Below are 20,190 nucleotides of genomic sequence, written 5' to 3'. Positions count from 1 at the left end.
CATTGATATGACACCACAGCCATGCTATCATTCAAACACTGATAACAGCATAAATCGAATTAAATCGGGACTTGATGAGACCTTTCGAGTATCACTAGAAATATTATAAACAGTCGTCTCCGTACCACAGTTTGCTATCAGTAAACACTGATAGCATACCACATCCATGTTAGCAGTGTATAAACAGATGGTTTAGCATATATTAGCACAGGTATCAATAAAGGACTACCGTATTAAACACTTTTACTAACCTCAAGCAGATGGACAGGCGCTCTGCAGGTGGGATTGAGCGCCTGTAGTTGTTGTCTAGGCAGGCGATGCTTGGACCGCCGTGGGACAGCAGCTCCTCAAACTGGGCCAGGGAAAGACAGTGGTATCGCTGAAAGCGGCCGTCATCCAGGCGCAGCTCCTGGAGCAAGTGGTGAAACTCACCAAACTGCTCACGCTTCTGGAGGACTTGATGGACCCAGGTACAGCGAGGACGTCCTTTACGCCGCTGCTCTGCTCTCCACAGTAAATAGAAAAGGGAGACTCTCTATTCAAACGCTAGATCAACAGCTGCCATCTTGCAAACATACCATCTGGCACTACTTCCTCCAACATTTCCACAAGTAATTCGCGTTGGACAAACGTTGAGGTGCGAATGTGCACGCGTCAAGCTAGGGGCGTCTGGCACGTTTTGGTCGTGTCTGTCGCGTTCGGTGTGAACACACCGTAATGACAGAATGGCAGCTGTTTTTTATGAGCGGAAGTTTTAATTCAGTTCAATTCAATTTTATTTATACTGCTCCAATTCAAAACAAGTCACCTAGAGGCACTTTATATTGTAAGGTACACCCTACAATAATCAAAAATAAACTGCTGACAGGTGTCAGGTTTAGCTTTCAGTTTATTTTGAACAGGTCCATAATCTTTAATGTTCAGGTAAGTACAGGTGAGACAGGTTTGCCAGCAACAGCACAGATGAAAGATAAAATCTCCTGAGTGGTTTCCAGTATTATCATGTAGTTTTAACCTGTTTACACTTCCTAATGAGACAAAAAGCGAAAGATTCATCAGGTCAAAGACATCTAAGTACATCAGACAGCGAAGCATTTTCTCCCCAATCGGCTTGACAGTGATGAATCGTGTTTCATGTGTAAACTGAGCCAATGAGGAGGCTTCCAGCTACCTGACATTCAGGTGTAAATAGAAACAACATGAATCAACATGAAGTGAGAGGTTTTAGAGAGAACATGAAATATAAATTGATGTTCTCGGGCAGAACGTCAGTTCTTTAGAATAAACTAACAAAAGGTTAAAGAAATAAACCTTGACAGTTACCACGTGATCACTTTTCTGCCCACTGGAACAACACCCTCAGAGGAGGGGCAACTTTCAAGTTGCTCTGACACAGTGTTGTCATGGATACAAGTGTTTCCCTTCATGTTTAATTCAGTCCTTCGTATTTATATTGTATGACCTTCACAGCGTCAGCGTGCATGTGACCTATGGTGAACAACACTGTCTGAACTATAATTACCTGTAATCTTGAAGATAATCTACGAATAATACATTAAACTGTGAGAAGGAGTAATAGTGTCTGTAACTGTAACCTTGTTAGTTTGGACTCATTGCAAAGTGTAAGGCTCACTGTGCTGCTGTCAGTTCTTTTCTGATCTGTTCATCATATACTCATCCTTTTAATGATGTGTTGTATATATTCACATTAATTGTAGATCTATGTAAACCCTGCGTATGAACATTTAGGCAGTGCTGGTGGTGGCGGTGGAGTTGGCAGTCTGTTGCTCCATCTCTGAGCTTCCTACCACCATTTCTCTCAGCCCTTTGCTGAAGTGAAGATTTGCTCCGATCACGATGAAACCCTGCAGAGATGGAACAGCTCCTGTCAGCCAGGGGGCAGCACTGAGTTTATTTCTGCATAAATCTGACTTTAAAAAAAAGAAAGCCTAAAACAAATAAAATGATAATACAAGACTTTATTATAAAAAATGTGTGACGCCCACAAGTGTATGGTCACAATTGTAATTTTTTTGTAAATTGTTTTTTTGATGGTGGTATTGCACTTTTCATTTAGAGTTATGGAGAATGTAATTGCGTGGCATGGCCACAAGGGGGAGGGCGTGGTGAGCGCGATAGGCCGTTGCAACGCTCCTGTGCCTTAGACGAGGAAGAGCCTGCAGACCGAATGCAACTCATGTCTCCTATCTCTGCTTTTCTGTTAAAAAAAAAACAGGTTAGTAGCCCAAGTTTGCTAACTGCAACGCACACATAAAAGCAAGAAACTTTTTTCTGTCTTAATTTAAAGACCGCGAATGTTGTGAGAGAGTGTGTTTTCACAGATTGAGATAAAGCTAACCTTACCGCCATTTGTAATGGGAATCCGCCATTTCACTTGTATTCTAAAGAGGTAACTGGTCTTATTACCTGTTTTATTTTATGACAAATGCAGCTCTTAGACACATTTCTTTTATACTGACATTATTGGAAGTTACAGTTGATTAAGATTATTCCAACCTACCCAGTTATTATGTGTCAAATATAAATAGTCTGATGTATACTGTTTGTGGATGATTGTAAACTGTTTGTGAGCAATGGTAGAATTTTTTTGTTTATTGTTTACAAATGTAATATATTGTTTGAATCTTTTAAAATATAAAGAATGTATAATGGAATATAAGCAGGTTAATTGCAGTGTTAATGGTACTGCACAGAGATATTATTGATGCTTAACAGCAGTAGAATTTGGTTACAGATTTATTGTAAAAAAAACCATACAAAATAATAATTATATATGAGTAAGTTTATTCTTGCGAGAAAGCAAGGTAACCAAAAGGGTTTAACCTATGGACCTGATTGAATGTGTTTTTGATGTTAAAAGAGAAATGTGTGTGTCTAAATGAAAAGAAAAGAACGCTGTTTAATTCTGTTAATAAATCAGACAAGGAAGAGCAGAGCGTTCTCACTCCTGAGGCGTAACATGTCGAAGTTTTGTCACGTCCCGCGGCGTTCCTGAGGAACGCGAAAGGAGGCCTTCGGCGTTCTTATGGTACGCGGCGGGTTATGGCTGGAATCCAGTGCAATGACGCTCCCGCGGTAATAGGCGTCCCAGCCCTGTATTCCAGCCCTAAACCTAACCTTATCCCTAGCCCTGACCATAACCTTATTCCTGACCTTAACCAGGACGTTAATGATGTTAAATAGCGTGTTTCTAAGCGATTTGAAGAAAAAGAGCGAACATGTGTAGAATCAGTCCAGACGGTTCTCATATTGCCTCTTTTTTCCGAGGTCGTCATTTAGGAACGTGGTGGGTAGCCGAAAACGTAATATGGTGACGATTTGTCACCTAGCGTAAAATGTTACGCTTTGGGAGTGAGAACGGGTTGGGAAGAGCCTGCAGACCGAATGCAACTCATGTCTCCTGTCTCTGGTTTTCTGTTAAAAAAAAACAGCTTAAAAACGGACCCTATCGAAGGCCTGTAACAAATGCACCAATCTTACATCTCTAAGGTATGTTTTTGTTTTTTCTTTAATATGGCAGTTGGCAGAGGTGCACCAATCAGAGTGCACTTACATCAGTCACAGGATTTTCCTGTTTGGGAGAGTATCTGTCCTGAATGCAGAGCTAGAAAAGAACTAATCAATAGTTTGAAGAAGTTGGGTTGTTCTCAGTTCCTTCGGAGTGTGTTGGATCAATTAAGACTTTGGAAAAGTTCCCGAGGTCTCACAGCTCACCATCACTGAGCAGAAAACAAATTCTGAATTACAGCTGTGGAGCATCAACTCCAGAACATCTGAGGACTGAACTTAAGAGATTCAGTAAGACAGCAGTCCTAAGTTCACAAACTGTTCCATCCCAGAAGAAGAAAGAGTCCAAGTCCTGAAACGCTTCTGTGAGTAAACCACAAACATCTCAGTGCTAAAGTTGTCGAAGGAATTAAAGTCCTCACAAGTGATGTTCAACAGTTAAAGATGAGTAAATCCAGCAGATCCAGAGGTTCACACACAGAAATGTCATACAGTTTAAATTACATATATTATATGTAATTTAAACTGTTTCCTCTCTGTTTTATATTTGTAGCACTTTGGTCAACATTGTTGGATGTAAAGTGCGTTATAAATAAAGATGCTATGCTATGCTATATCAGGTCATTTATCTTATTTAAATCACAACAACAGTCGCCTCGAAGCGTTTTACATTCTGAGGTAAAGACCCTACAATAATACGGAGAAGGATCACCATTGCATTTGGTAACAAGTGCACTCATGGGTCAAAATGTTCACCAGTACTGAATATCCAGTGACATGGGAACAGTAAAATAATTCTATTTAACCTCAGACACACACAGCTAGATGCTCTTCGGGGTCAGTCGGCTCACTGAAATGATTTATCTGCCACCTCGGTTGTGGTCCCAACTCGAGAACAAGAGCTCAAACTGCCCGACTGACATCCTGAAATATGACCGAAAACTCCTGGATCAATCCAGGACATTCTGTTGCCTATTCCGAGGAATCGGATGACCCAGATTCTCTGTTTCTTCCTTTTGTTTCTTAGCAACATCAGGACCCGCTCATCATCACTTCACGTGTACTCTGTGTTTGTCAGTGCATTTTTGAGGACAAATTTTCCATAAAAGCACTTTCGATGTGCATCTATTTACACAACAGGTTTGCATTCAAAATATTTGAAAATTTATTCAATTTTTTTCGCAATCAACTCAATGTGTTACAACTAATCAAAATCAATTTTATGTTTTATTTTCATAAATATGAAAAAAGTCTAAAACTCCTCAAATAGTCGAGGGGTAAAATCACACTCACGTTATGATATTCAACCACCTCCTCAATGAAATCCACCCCATCAGCCAGCGGGATCCGAACGCCTCTCTTTGTCCAGTCTAAGAGAGCACACACAAACAGAGCGACACTGTCACGGTGTGTTCAGGGTCTGTGAGTTTTTTGATTGATGAATTAGGTTCTTACTGTTGATCAGTGGAACTACAGACATCTGCAGCATCGTCTTTAGAGGAGCCTGCAAAGGAATCAACTGCAGACACACAGAGAGGTTTTAGGGTGTATACGCTTCATGTTTTGGTCAGAACGTGTAAAAATCAGGGAGAAAGTGTTTGTTCTGTAGTTTTGTGTCTTGTGGAGATCAGAGAAATATTTTACTGCTATTGTTCATGGTCATCATCATTATCATTGCATTAATAACATAATCTACAGCATTGATATTGCATTCAGATGTTTAAATATATTGGCACCCAATCAGCCTTTATTACAGGAGCAGTTATAACCCCTTTAAACTGTTGAGTTAAATCTATAATCTTAAATGCTTTTGAATGCTTTTCATAATCTTAAATGTTTATATGCAGATTATATTGCATTATAAAAGAAAGGCCTAACTCTGAGTACACTCTGTGCCAAAGTAGACAGGAAGCGCAGGCTTTTGCAGAGCGTGCTTGTGAAAGTGAAACTAAAGCAGAGTCTAAGTGTAAGTTACTTTGAGGAGCAGTTTGGATGGGGCTATTTGAATAACCAGGTTATTCATTGTTATCTTTTATTCTTTTATATTCTTTTATTAAGTTTTAAGTAGTATCATTTGATTAAAACATTTATTCGATATATTACACATATAGTTTCAGTTGTGTACGTGCTGGCCTTCTGTCTGGTGGAAAGGTTACAAGGTTTAGCTGGTGAGGTGAGAGGTGAAACTGAGTGCATTTCAGGTCGACACAAACACACACACACCCACACACACACAGTAGATGGACTCATTTATAGGTGAAAGTTTAATTATATTTTGCTTGTGACCAGGGTTTTAATAGTTTTGCAGTTTTCATTAGTTTTTATTTTAATTTAGTTTTGATTTCAGATTTTCAATTTTATATCAGTTTTAATTAGTTTTTACCAATTGTTTGCTAGTTTAGTTTTTATTTTTTTGAAAATCCTTAGTTTCAGTTTAGTTTTGATTAGTTTCAGTTATAGTTTTAGTTGTGTTTGCAATAATTAAGTGTAACAAAATCCCAGTTTCATCAGTCATGCTCTTCTGCTTATCCTTGGGTATGTTGCTATTCCAGCTACCATACCCTGCACCCTGGACAGGTCGCCTGTCTGTCGCAGGGCTAACACGCAGAGACAGACAACTCACATTCCCATCTATGGGTTCTTTAAATAAATAAATAAATAAAGGCAGATGAACAACCACTGATACCAGGCAACTATAAAATGTATATCTTGGCCCCAATGAGACTATTAACTCTTGCAGCACCGGGTGTTCATAATTTTGGTTCAAGTGAATTGATAAACTTTTTGAAGGCAATTGACTCACACAGTTATGTAGATGTCCCCGTCCTGTTGTCTCGGGATGCATCACGCTGCCTTGCCTGGGGTTAGCGTCTGTTTCTGGGGATGAGGGTTGAGTGTGCTCCCTTACCTTCTCAAGGTAAGCTAGGTTAGCCTTCTTGTGTGAGCTTTTCAAGTGTACTTTAAGGTTTGTGGGATTTTTTTCCCTTTAGAAATGTCCCTCATAATTTGTCTCTTTCCACTACAAGACACTTGCTTTAAGCAAAACACAGTCATATTCAAAGTAATCCCAAATTGGACTCTGGCGCTTTCTCCCGACTTTTCCTGACATAATTCTGCGCGTGGACGGAGCAGCAACACAGACGACTCGACTAACGTACTGCCACCTGCTGGCATAATGAGACACAGCAAGAAAAAAATCTGGAAACTAAACTTCATTTTCACCCTCGACTATTGTAGGACACGCACACATCAATGAAAACTAAACACATTTTTGCTATAAATTCAGTTAATTTTAGTTAGTTTTGTGAACACTCATTACAGTTTTAGTTAGTTTTCCTTTTTTTGTTTTTATTTTTATTTCCGTTAACGAAAATGTTTTTTCACTTCTAGTTTTCATTATTTCGTTAGTTTTCGTTAACGATAATAACCTTGCTTGTGACTGCAAAATTGTGCCTGCATGAGTGACAGTTTCTTGCAGAATGTGTGCCTGATGTTCCAGACGAAAAGCGAGCGTCCGGCAGCGACAGGAAGACACCTGGCATGGAGACGAGGCGATGTTGTTTTTTCAAACTGTGTTAAAAGTCATTGTGGTTTTGAAACTTATGCATGTGATGACGCATGAGGGGGCGTTATAAATTTCCCTGATGATATAAAACAACTGATTGTGTATTGTTCGAGAGAGATCGATGCTGTCTGCGTACAGTGTTCATCTCTCCACGCGTGTGTTCATTAAAATCATCGTTTGACTTAACCCGGCCGGACCAGTGTTGTTATTTTGGATTTCCTCCTATATCCCTCCTCAATATTTGAACCCTTAACAGTCTCCTTGCTGTCTCATTGAACCAATTACTGTAAGATGAAAACAAACTTACCGCCAGAGACTCGAGAGCTGACTGGTTGGAGAAGATCTTAAACCTGAAAGGTGAAAAAAAAGTCGATAAATAATCAATAATCAAGTTGTGCTATAAAATGGTGGATCATTACGAAGCCAGTTTTAACCAACATGGCGATGGTGTTGGTGATGAGTTCGTTCTGTTGGAGAACCGGTGTGAGAGCATAATGAGGTGGGTTAGAGTTTTTCATTCCTGTAGAAGGTGAGCGATGACAGGTGTAGTCCGTGGTGTCAGGGGTGTGTGTGGATGAGAGGAAGAGAGGACCCAAACGCAGGAATAGCAGGTAGGTGAAGACTGGTGATTTATTGTAGACAATGGAGAAATGAACAGACCATGAGATGGCTGACTGCCTGGATGACTGAAAGACTGGCTGAATGGCTGACTGAGCATAGGGCACACACAAGAACGACAACATCAATGACAAGACAATGACCAGGTTGAAACTGAGGGCTTAAATACACCGGCTGAATAGTGACTGATTGGAGACTGGTGAGTGAACAGCTGAACACAGAGTCCAGAATGAATCAGTCCTGGTGGGTGGCCGTGTGGCCAGCGGTGGCATTGGAGTCGATCTTGTGGGCGGCCACGTGGCCAGCAGTGACGCTGGAGTCGATCTGGCGGAAGGCGGCGGCGGCCACTCAGCAAGTCCAGAGGCTGGCTGCGAGGAAGACAGCGGCGGCCACTCCGCAGGTGCGGAGGCTGGCCGCGAAGAAGACGGCGGCCTGGTGGCCGGTAATGGCGAGGAAGGTCAGTCAGCGGCCTGGAAGGTGGCCACCGATGCCAAACCCAATGTGGACGAGGCGGTGGCAATCGCTTGATCAGGCGGTGTGGAAACCTCTGGCTGAGGAGAGAGAGAGAGCTCACAGCTGGCTCTGGGTGCTGTGACTGCAGATTGGGGAACAGAGCTAAAAACGGACTGGGAGACTGACTTGGAAGCTGAACAGCAGGAGACTGGACTGCAGACTGGAGGACAGGAGACTGAGCTACAGGTGACTGAACTGAGGATGGGGACAGTGCTGCAGCCTGAGACAATAAACCGGGAACATGAGATGGAAACAGATCTGCCAATTTACTGAGGGACTGAGCTATGGCCTGAAATGCTGGATGAGGATATGGATGAGGTGGTGAACGGGCAGGTCAACATGCTAGCTCTTCCAATCCATCCTCCAGAGCGCGAGGGCAATGCCTGGAGAGCCTCAGCTGAATCTCAAGGGACGTCAGGTTAGATCCTGGCCGCCCTCACCTTGGGTGCTGGGACAGGCGTGGGAGCTAGCTGGACATCAGTCACCCCCACCCAAGATACAGGAAGGCGGGTAGGAGTGGACTGAGGTTCAGCTGCCCTCGCTCTGGGAGCTGGCACGGAAATGGGTGTTGGCTGGTCATCAACTGCACCGTCCCGAGGGCCTGGCACAGGTTCGGCGACGCGCTGAGCCCTAGCCACCCAAGGAGCTGGGACAGGCTGAGCGTTAGCAGGCTTCAACTGAGCAGGTAGAACAGGTGAAGGGGAAGGCTGAATCCGATCAGTCTCTTTGGAAACAGAATGATAATGAGTAATAATTGGATAGTCCAGAATGTAATCACAGTATACAGTCTTTGATTTAGATCATTGGCGAGCAGTCCCTGAGTTGTGGTGAGGAGAAAAAAAGTCAGTTTAGCTCACCACGGGATCTTGCTGCTCCAAACTGGTAATGCGAAGGCTGCATGAGCCTCGTCTCCACTGAACAAAAACAGCTGAGCTGCTGAACAAGGGAGTCTCCGTAGAGCCGAGGTGGGAGGTGGAGCCGTCGTGGCACAGCGAGATTGAAGGTCCAGTGAATGAAGCGGCTGGCGGGCGAGCGAGGAGCGGAGCGGCGAGAAAGCGAGCGGCCGAAGCTTGGCCAGTGATGCCCACTCTCCGAGGTGAATGGTCTGATGCAGGTGAGGCAGCAGGTGGGGGACCACGGCGTCTCTGAGGGCTGCCCAGAGCCAGGCGAAACCCCTCGAAGATGTGCTGTCTTTCAATTCAATTCAATTTTATTTATATAGCACCAAATCACAACAAAAGTCGCCTCAAGGTGCTTCATAGGTACAGAGAAAAACCCAACAATCATATGACCCCCTATGAGCAAGCACTTTGGCGACAGTGGGAAGGAAAAACTCCCTTTTAACAGGAAGAAACCTCCAGCAGAACCAGGCTCAGGGAGGGGCGGGGCCATCTGCTGCGACCGATTGGGGTGAGAGAAGGAAAACAGGATAAAGACATGCTGTGGAAGAGAGACAGAGGTTAATAACAGATATGATTCAATGCAGAGAGGTCTGTTAACACATAGTGAGTGAGAAAGGTGACTGGAAAGGAAAAACTCAATGCATTATGGGAATCCCCCAGCAGCCTACGTCTATTGCAGCATAACTAAGGGAGGATTCAGGGTCACCTGGTCCAGCCCTAACTATATGCTTTAGCAAAAAGGAAAGTTTGAAGCCGAATCTTGAAAGTAGAGATAGTGTCTGTCTCCTGAATCCAAACTGGAAGCTGGTTCCACAGAAGAGGGGCCTGAAAACTGAAGGCTCTGCCTCCCATTCTACTTTTAAATACTCTAGGAACAACAAGTAGACCTGCAGAGTGAGAGCGAAGTGCTCTAATTGGGTGATATGGTACTACAAGGTCATTGAGATAAGATGGAGCCTGATTATTTAAGACCTTGTATGTGAGGAGCAGGATTTTGAATTCTGGATTTAACAGGAAGCCAAAACAGGAGAAATCTGCTCTCTCTTTCTAGTCCCTGTCATGACTCTTGCTGCAGCATTTTGGATTAGCTGAAGGCTTTTCAGGGAGTTTTTAGGACTTCCTGATAATAAGGAATTACAGTCATCCAGCCTGGAAGTAATAAATGCATGAACTAGTTTTTCAGCGTCACTCTGAGACAGGATATTTCTAACTTTAGAGATGTTGCACAAATGGAAGAACGCAGTCTTACATATTTGTTTAATATGTGCGTTGAAGGACATGTCCTGGTCAAACATGACTCCAAGGTTCCTCACAGTGTTACTGGAGGGCGAGGTAATGCCATCCAGAGTAAGAATCTGCTTAGATACCATATTTCTAAGGTTTTCAGGGCCGAGTACAATAACTTCAGTTTGATCTGAATTAAGAAGCTGAAAGATAGCGGCCATCTAGGTCTTTATGTCTTTAAGACATTCCTGCAGTTTAACTCATTGGTGTGTGTTATCTGGCTTCATGGACAGATAGAGCTGGGTGTCATCAGAATCAGAATCAGAATCGTGTTTATTGGCCAAGTATATGTGCAGACACATACAGGGAATTTGGTTCCGGTAGAGGGTGGCTCTCAAGCACAGCAATGTAAATCACACACACACACACACACACACACACACACACACACACACACACACACACACACACACGTGTCTATATATACACATTACACATACATACACAAAGCTGTGTAAACCAACTATAAATAACGAATCTAAACTTATATACATAAAATACAGAAATGAATGAGGTGGAATGAATACTACAAAATGTATATAAGGTGCAGCTGCAGTCTGGCAGTGGGAGCAGTGTGACATTTCAACTGTTAAGAAGGGAGATGGCGAGGGGAAAGAAACTGTTCCTGTGTCGGGTGGTCCTGGTCTGCAGGCTTCTGTACCGTCTGCCAGAGGGCAGCAGATCAAAAAGTCTGTGTCCAGGGTGTGAGGGGTCTGTGATGATTTTCCCTGCCCGTTTCCTGGTTCTTGAGAGGTACAGATCCTGGATGGAGGGCAGGGGGGTGCCGATGATCCTTTCTGCTGCCCGTACAGTCCGCTGCAGTCTGCTCCTGTCCTGTTTAGTGGCTGCACCATACCAGACTGTGATGGAGGAGCACAGGACAGACTCAATGACCAGTGTAGAACTGGATCAGCAGCTCCTGTGGAAGACTGTACTTCCCCAGTTGTCTCAGGAAGTACATCCTCTGCTGGGTCTTTTTGAGGATGGAGTTGATGTTGGTCTCCCACTTCAGGTACTGGGAGATGGCTGTACCCAGGAACTTGAAGGTCTTCACAGTCGACACAGGGCTGTCTGATATGGTGAGGGGGGGCAGAGTTGAGGGATGTCTCCTGAAGTCCACTGTCATCTCTACAGTCTTAAGAGTGTTCAGCTCCAGATTGTGCTGACTGCACCAGAGTACCAGCCGCTCAACTTCCTGCCGGTATGCAGACTCATCACCATCCTGAATGAGGCCAATGACAGTGGTGTCATCTGCAAACTTTAGGAGTTTGACAGCCGAGTTCTTGGAGGTGCAGTCGTTAATGTAGAGGGAGAACAGTAGTGGTGAGAGGACACATCCTTGGGGGGCACCAATACTGAGGGACCGGGTTTCAGAGGTGATCTCCCCCAGCCTCACTTGTTGCTTTCTATCTGTCAGGAAGCTAGTGATCCACTGACAGGTAGCTGGTGACACGCTGAGCTGGGAGAGTTTGGAGGAAAGAAGTTCAGGCACAATGGTGTTAAAAGCCGAACTAAAGTCCACAAACAGGACCCTGGCATAAGTTCCCGGGCGGTCAAGGTGTTGCAGGATGTAATGCATATATATAGCTGGGTGTCATCTGCATAGCAGTGTAAATGTATGCTATGTCTTCTAATGATGCTGCCTAAGGGAAGCATGTATAATGTAAACAGAATTGGTCCTAGCACTGAACCCTGTGGAACTCCATAATTAACCTCAGTGTGTGAAGAGGACTCTCCATTTACATGCACAAACTGGAGTCTATTAGATAGATATGATACAAACCACTGCAGTGCAGTACCTGTAATACCTACAGCATGTTCTAATCACTCTAATAGGATATTATGGTCGACAGTATCGAACGCTGCACTGAGGTCTAGCAGGACAAGCACAGAGATGAGTCCACTGTCAGAGGCCATAAGAAGATTATTTGTAACCTTCACTAAAGCTGTTTCTGTGCTGTGATGAACTCTGAAACCTGACTGAAACTCTTCAAATAAGCCTCTGCAGATGATCTGTTAGCTGTTTGACAACTACTCTTTCAAGGATTTTTGATATGAAAGGAAGGTTGGAGATTGGCCTATAATTAGCTAAGACTGCTGGGTCTAGAGATGCTTTTTGAGTAAAGGTTTAACTACAGCCAGCTTGAAGGCCTGTGGTACATAGCTGATCATTAGAGATAGGTTGATCAAAACCTCATCAGCTGGCTGGGTGCTGTATCGGAGGGTGCTGTATCGGAGGTAAGTGACGAGTAAGGTAAGCGACCCATGTTGTAGGTGACGTCAGACGCCGGAGAATTGGCGGAAAAAAAGCGAATGGTAGCATAGAGTTTAACAAAGGTTTTTCAAGCTTCAGTATTACCAAATATCAATTGTCATATAACTAACAACATCTGTTTTATCATCTCTAACACACTGGAGGACAACGGGGAGAGTTTAGACGCTCTCCAAGATTACATCGACCGCTGTTTTCAAGATTTAGTAATGAAGAAGGCCCAGAGTGCATCCTCCCCGGCCAAAATTGAGACGCCGTCATCGAAGAGATGTCGCCCGGCAGACTCCCCCGGTACAACATCGCCTGCCGGCAAAGACATCGCAGACATCCTAGAGTCAATCGACAAGCGATTGTCCAGTTTCGATGCGAGGCTATCCCTGGTGGAGATTTTACACCGGGAATTTAAATCTCTGAGAGAATCCCTGGAATTCAGCCAGCAGCAGGTGGAATCGCTTGCCGCTGAAAATACCACGCTACGGGAGTCGGTCAAATCTCTCACCGATAACGTGACCCAGCTAAACATTGAAAATAAAAAAATAAAAGAGTCCGTTATCGATCTACAAGCCCGTAGCATGAGAGATAATCTTGTGTTTTCTGGTATTCCAGAATCTGCCGGAGAGGACGCGGAGGCAACGGTGAAAAGCTTAATCAAAATCCACCTGAAGCTGCCGGAGGACACCGTAAAGAACATCGACTTCGATAGAGTACATCGTTTGGGGGGCGTGAGGTCGCGGACCGGGAGACCACGGCCTATTGTGGCCAAATTCGGTCAATTCAAACAGAAGGAACAGGTGAAGAGTCGCGGCAGAGAGCTGAAAGGAACGGACTTCAGCGTGAACGACCAGTTCCCCAAAGAGATCCTGGAACGACGCAAGGTCCTGTTCCCAGTTCGACGTAGCTTCATCCAGAAAGGCTCCCGTGCTGTCATCGCCGTGGACCGGCTCTACGTGGACGGACAGCTGTACCGCGACCCCGGCACCACACCGTGGTTATATTGACTGCATCCCAGATAAGAACCCGCTACACTCTTTTCTTATACATTCACACTTTCTCCTTTAACATGTGTTTAACCTAGTAATATCAATATGATGTCATACCAGATATAACACCGTCACCCTCCATCATTACTTTAATTGGAATGTTTCCGTTTCGTTTCTTTTTTTTTGTTGTTGCTCACAGTTCATGTGGTTTCTTTCTTTCTCTTGTCTTTCACTGCTGTGATCACCTTCTTCCCCACTCACCTACAAACAACACCCTCTATTTCTCCATATTTTCACACCACGATCACGCAAACACATCCGCTCAACGGCAGCACATTCACGACAGCCTCACAGCACGCACAGACTTGCAGGACACATAACACAAGCCACGCTTGTTCATATTAGTGAATATTCACACACATAGTCAGACATATGGAGCCTCTCACCACACTTTTTTTCCCCCCTCTTTCTCTTTCTATTTACAAACAAGGGATGTTTCCACATTTTCTCCACCTGTCTAAACGAAACACCCAGCGTACATCATTAGACATACACACACAATTATGGGCATGCTGAGGTTTGTCACATGGAATGTAAATGGAGCTGGCACCAGAGGAAAGAGGTTAAAGATATTTAACCAGCTTAAAAAACTACAGGCAGATGTTGTTTTATTACAAGAAACTCACAGACCTGTCACAGGTTTAAACGAACTTAAAACACCTGAGTTTCCTAACGTGTTTGCAGCCTGTTATAATTCTAGACAACGGGGAGTAGCAATTTTAATACATAAAAATGTTAATTTTACAGTACTCGATACAGTTATAGATCCAGAGGGTAGATTTCTAATTATTAAACTATCAATATTGAACAAAAAACTATGTATTGTAAGTATATATGGTCCAAATGTTGATGAACCCTCATTCTTCCACGGATTTTTTAGTGCACTCTCTGAACACCTCGAATGCACACTCATTCTTGGCGGTGACCTCAACCTTGGACTAAATGAAGAAATGGATAGGCTCAATACAACAGGAACTCAGCGCAATTGGCAATCCACAAATATAATCAAACAGTATATGAGCGACTTTGGCCTTCGCGATGCATGGCGCTCCCTTCACCCCAACAGTAAGGAATATACTTTTTTCTCGCATGTTCATCACTCTTACTCTCGTCTGGATTATTTTCTGGTCAGCAGCTCACTGCTGAGTGACATTTCAGACACTGAGATTCATCCTATAGCTGTCAGCGATCATGCTCCTGTATCTTTAACACTAATGCACAAGAATAATACTACGCCAAGTAAAAACTGGAGATTTAATACATCATTGCTTAAAGATGAAGACTTTATTAAATATTTTAAAAAGGAATGGACTTCATATTTAGACTTTAATGACACTCCCGGAATATCTGCTTCTGTTCTATGGGAAGCAGGGAAAGCTGTGATGAGAGGTAAAATAATTTCTTTCTCATCACACAAAAAGAAAGAAGAAAACAAAAATATTCAGGAATTAGAAAAAAACATCAAATCACTAGAAGAAGCCTACGCGTGCGACCAAGATCAGGAAACATTGAACAAAATACGCAAGACAAAACTAGAATTAAATGAAACTATTAATAAAAAAACACAATTCCTTATACAAAGACTTCGCTTGCAGAATTTTGAACACAGTAACAAATCAGGTCGATTTCTAGCTAACCAGTTAAAAATAAATAAGGAAAAAACAACTATATGTGCTGCTAAAGATTTATCGGGGAACACAATATATGACCCTGGAAGAATAAACAACATTTTTAGGGATTTCTATGAAACTTTATACTCACCACAAATAAACCCATCTAAAAATGAAATTGATCTGTTTCTTGACAACGTAACTCTTCCAAAATGTCTACACAGTCAAGCAATGGAACTGGATTCGCCACTGACGCCAAGTGAACTCCAGGAAGCCCTGATAAGTATGCCCAATAATAAGGCTCCAGGCCCAGACGGCTTCCCTGCAGAATTCTACAAAGAATTCTGGACAATTCTGGCACCAGTATTCCACAGAATGTTGCAGGAAATCGAGGAAAATGGCAGACTACCACCAAATATGAATTCTGCCAACATTAGTCTCCTGCTAAAACCAGGCAAAGACCCTTTATTTCCCTCAAGCTATCGTCCAATTTCTCTTTTAAATGTAGACCTTAAAATAATCTGCAAAGCTCTCTCAAAGAGATTAGAGAAAATAACCCCCCTCTTAATTCATCCTGACCAAACTGGTTTCATAAAAGGTCGGCACTCCTCAACAAACACTCGTAGATTACTTAATTTAATAGACTACTCATACAATAAAAACATCGAAACCATAATATTATCTCTAGATGCAGAAAAAGCATTTGATAGAGTTAACTGGAAATTTTTATTCGCAATTTTACACAAATTTGGTTTTGGAAACTCTTTCATAAACTGGATAAGAATATTATACAATTCCCCAACAGCTCGTATCAGAACAAATGACCAGACATCCTCCAGCTTCTGTCTCCTGAGGGGCACCAGACAGGGATGCCCACTCTCCCCTTCACTTTTTGCAATTTTTATCGAACCTCTAGCAGCAGCATTTAGACAGGCTACAACAATTAAGGGCATAAAATGTAAGAACATAGAACATAAAATCAGTCTCTATGCGGATGATGTGTTGCTTTTTCTGCAAAACACACAAACCAACCTCTCTGAGGTAATTACTCTAATAAACTGGTTTTCAAGAGTTTCAGATTATTCAATTAACTGGCCAAAATCTACAGTTCTCCCCATTAACTGCTCCTTCCATAATTCTTCCTCTGCCCCACTGCAATCCGGAAATATTAAATATTTAGGTATTAATGTTTCTCCTAAGCTTTCAGACTTAACTAAATTAAACCACATCCCACTTCTAAAGAAAGTAGAAGGCGATCTGACTAGATGGAAATCTTTACCCATATCACTCATGGGAAGGGTCGCCACTATAAAAATGATGATTTTGCCAAAAATAAATTACTTATTTTTGATGATCCCTAACAAACCATCACAAGATTGGTTCAGATCTCTGGATTCATATATTTCCAAATTCCTTTGGAAAGATAAACCCCCGCGTATCAGCTTAAAAACGCTACAAAGAACCAAGGATAGAGGAGGATTAGATCTGCCTAATTTTCAACAATACTTCTTAGCCAACAGGCTTCAGTTCATCTCAGAATGGTCAAAACATACCACCTTAGATGAGCCCTGGCTAGATGTTGAACAGGCACTATGCAAGGATCTAGAGATTTCAGACCTACCATTTATTAGCTCAAACATCAAAAGACATGAATGCTTTAAAAGTATCAACATCAGCTTCTCTCTGACAGCATGGTGGGAGTTTCTAAAAATAACGGAGTCTTCATTAATCCCATGTAAACGTACACCTATCTGGAACAACCCTGACATATTACAAAACAATAATATGATTAATTTCCCAGAATGGAGTTGTAAAGGAATTAAATACTTAGAACATATATTAGAGGGAACAGAATTTATTCCATTTGACAGACTAGTTGCACAATATGGGATCAACAAGAAAAGATTTTTAGAATATCAACAAATTAAATCCATAGTAAAAAAGAAATTTAACCTCAGTCAAGTTGAATTACAAACACCACCAAGTGCGGCATATTTCCTTACTCTTAAATCCCCCAAATTATTATCTAAAATACAGAACACTTTCTAAATTAGATGAATCAATATCCCTTCCTATTGCAAAGTGGGAAACAGATTTATCAGTCAGCTTAGACCAAAACTTCTGGTCTCAGGTATGCTTAAAAACCTTTAAATTGATTAAAAATCCCAGTCTGCAATTAATACAATACAAAATACTACATAGAGTGCACTATACAGGTCATCGGATGTTCAAGATGGGCTTTACATCTTCCAACAACTGCTCACACTGTCAAGGCAATACACCAGACAATTACACTCACGCTCTTTGGTTCTGTCCACCAGTGCAGAAGTTTTGGCGCGAGATATGTGAAGACTTATCAAAGTGTCTGAAATGTAACATTCCAACTTCCCCCTTAGTGTGTTTGTTAGGCAGCTTAGATAATGTTACTTCAGAAAAGAATATAGCCCATATGGTTTTCACTGCCCTATGCATAGCCAAGAAAACTGTCCTCATGAACTGGAAAAATAAAAACAATCTTAATTCTAACCAATATAGAAATTATCTATTAGATTACATTAGTCTTGATACAGCCTCTGCCACCACATCAGATCAATTGCTCTGGGCTCCTTTGATCAGCTTCATCACCTAGTGGGGGTGGGGGGTCATAGTTTGGTCCTGCCTTCACTGTTGTGATTGGTGTGGCGGTAGGGACAGGCTTAGGGCGTCGGGGGGTTCCCCGGAGGCATCTTCCTTGGGGGGCTCAACCCGGGGTAGCGGTCATGTCCGGGTGGGGGCTCTTTTGGCTCTCGGGTGACTGTTTCCTCGTGGCTGCGTGCAGCGGGGCTAGGGGAGGGTCTGTGCTGACGGACGTGGGTTACTGACCTGGTAGCCTGGCTGCCCCTGGGTGGGTCCGGGATGGGCGTGAGGTTCTGGGGGTGCTCCGTCTCTGGGCTGGGGCCCGGGCCGGGCCTCGGGGCCTTGGGTCCTGGTTTGTGTGTCGCCGGGGTTGTGGGCGGGTGGGTGCATGGGGGCCCATCCCTGGCGCGGGGTGCCGCCGGTGCGTCGAGCCGCCTGGGGGGCTCTTCAACTGGTGGGGGAGATTGTCACACCTTGCAGGAGCTTTCCTCTCCTCAGGAACTCTCTGCAGGAGGGGGAGACACAGGAGAGGTGGAGGAAGATCTCAGCCTGGGCGTCTATTGTCTCATGTAGTCTGGAAGATGAATGGATGGTGGGGTGGGTGTAGTTTTCTCTGTGGTGGGGTTGGGTGGACTGTCCAGGGCTTTGTGGAGCCGGGGGGCGCTACTGCACTGGGCCCCGGTCTGATGGGCCTGGGCCCCCTTTCCCTGGCGGGTCGCGGAGGGTGGGAGTGCCTACTGGGGTCAGCGGGGGAGCTGGCCCCAGGGAGGGGTTACCTGCCCCTCCCTTCCTTCCCTCCCCATCTCCAGCTGCCTCCCTCTTCCCGCTCCTCCACAACCACCCACACATGCAGGGCCTTGGAGTAGGGGTATGTCACCAGGGTGCAGAGGAGGCTACCCCCCCCCTCTGTCCCCTTCTGGCTGCCTCTGCCTCAATTTTATCCCACAACTTAGACATTCACATTATTCACACTCTCATTACACATACATATAGGATCTTGGGGGTGGGCACAATCACGGAGTCCAAATTACCATCAGGGTGTATACCTCACCCCTGACGTCGTTGCCCACCTCTCAATTTTAAATACACTTAGTCATTGAGGGCTAGCAGGAGGGACTATGCGCCTACCTGCTGCTCCTTGGCAGGTAGCTCCATGCCCTCCTGGGTTTTAATTGCACCTTAGAACACATATGCATCAACACTACAATGAGCGGGTGGAGGGAGGTTTGGAGTCTTCTCCCACCCCCATTCTCTGCGGCCTGCTGGAGCGGGGGGGCTAGGAGGAGGAGTTGGCCGTCCGACTGCGGTCTGGGGTGTGGGGCCTCCCTGCTGCTGCGGAGTCGGGGTGGTCTGCCTCTCCCCACCGCAGGGAAAAGGGTAACACCACCTGGGTCTGGGTGCAATTCCCCCCTCCAGGGGCAAGGGTACCTAGACCCGGTTTGTAGAGTACGCTTGGGGAGTGTGATTGTGTGTACAGCGTCTCTTTATGTCTGTCTCCATGTTGGTTGAGTGTGGAGTAAGTGCCTATGAGAGCATGAGGGTGGGAATGGATGTTTGTGTCTGTGTGTGCCTGTATGTCTGTGTCTATATGTCAGGTTGGGTATCAGACGCCACCTCTCTGGGGACATCTCAGGCCCTCCAAGGTTTGGAGGCCTATCTCCACCCACCACCACTTCCCCTGCCAGTGGCGGACTCCCTCAGGTGTCGGTGCGTTGGTGGTTCTTTGTGTCTGGGGGTGGGCGTCCGGGTACACACCGGCTCACTCCTTGGCGGCCGCTTATCGGGGCCTGGAGCCTGGGGCTCGCTCGGGCCACTCCGGAGGTGGGGTGCCCCCGGCCTCTCGGCCTGGGGCTCGGTCACTCAGGCACAGCTGGCTGCCGGCGGAGCTCACGGGCGCGTCACTGCAACTCCCCCTGGCTTCTGCTCCGCGGCTGCTGAGTGAGCCCTCATCTGGGACTCTCCTCAGCTCTTACTGGGACAGTGGCGCGGCTGCCCCTCTGTTGGTCTTCCTTGGTCTCTTGTGTTCTGGGGGCCTCTGGATGTCTGGAGTCTTGATCTCCTCCATACCTGCTTCATGCCCTGGAGGACGGGGCTGTGGCTCCCCACACTCCCTAGCAGATCGTTACATGGAGAAACCTTTGGAATGCAAGCATGCTGATCCACACAGGTATGCACACAGGTGTACACACGGGTATTCACAGACGCGGACTACAGCTTTCTTGGCTGCTGCCTCAAAGCACAT

General features: G+C 44.5%; 1 protein-coding gene across 3 annotated transcripts in view; it reads right to left on the bottom strand.

The window, feature by feature from the left end:
* Positions 1-871: 871 nt before the first annotated feature.
* LOC120739236 (phospholipid transfer protein) overlaps positions 872-20,190 on the bottom strand; it is a 46,073-nt gene continuing 26,754 nt past the window's right edge. For all 3 annotated transcript variants that reach the window (XM_040040935.1, XM_040040936.1, XM_040040937.1), the window contains exons 12-15: positions 7,401-7,443; positions 4,984-5,047; positions 4,822-4,898; positions 872-1,865 (exon numbers count right to left, since the gene is read on the bottom strand). In XM_040040935.1, coding sequence (XP_039896869.1) covers positions 1,746-1,865; positions 4,822-4,898; positions 4,984-5,047; positions 7,401-7,443 — 304 coding nt within the window. In that variant the 3' untranslated portion in view covers positions 872-1,745. The remainder of the gene's footprint in view (positions 1,866-4,821; positions 4,899-4,983; positions 5,048-7,400; positions 7,444-20,190) is intronic.

This window comes from Simochromis diagramma, unplaced genomic scaffold (assembly GCF_900408965.1).
Source record: "Simochromis diagramma unplaced genomic scaffold, fSimDia1.1 OVJJ01000296.1, whole genome shotgun sequence".
Classification (NCBI taxonomy): domain Eukaryota; kingdom Metazoa; phylum Chordata; class Actinopteri; order Cichliformes; family Cichlidae; genus Simochromis; species Simochromis diagramma.
The sequence above is the reverse complement of the archived record's forward strand: the minus strand, read 5'-3'. Positions and strand labels throughout refer to the sequence as shown.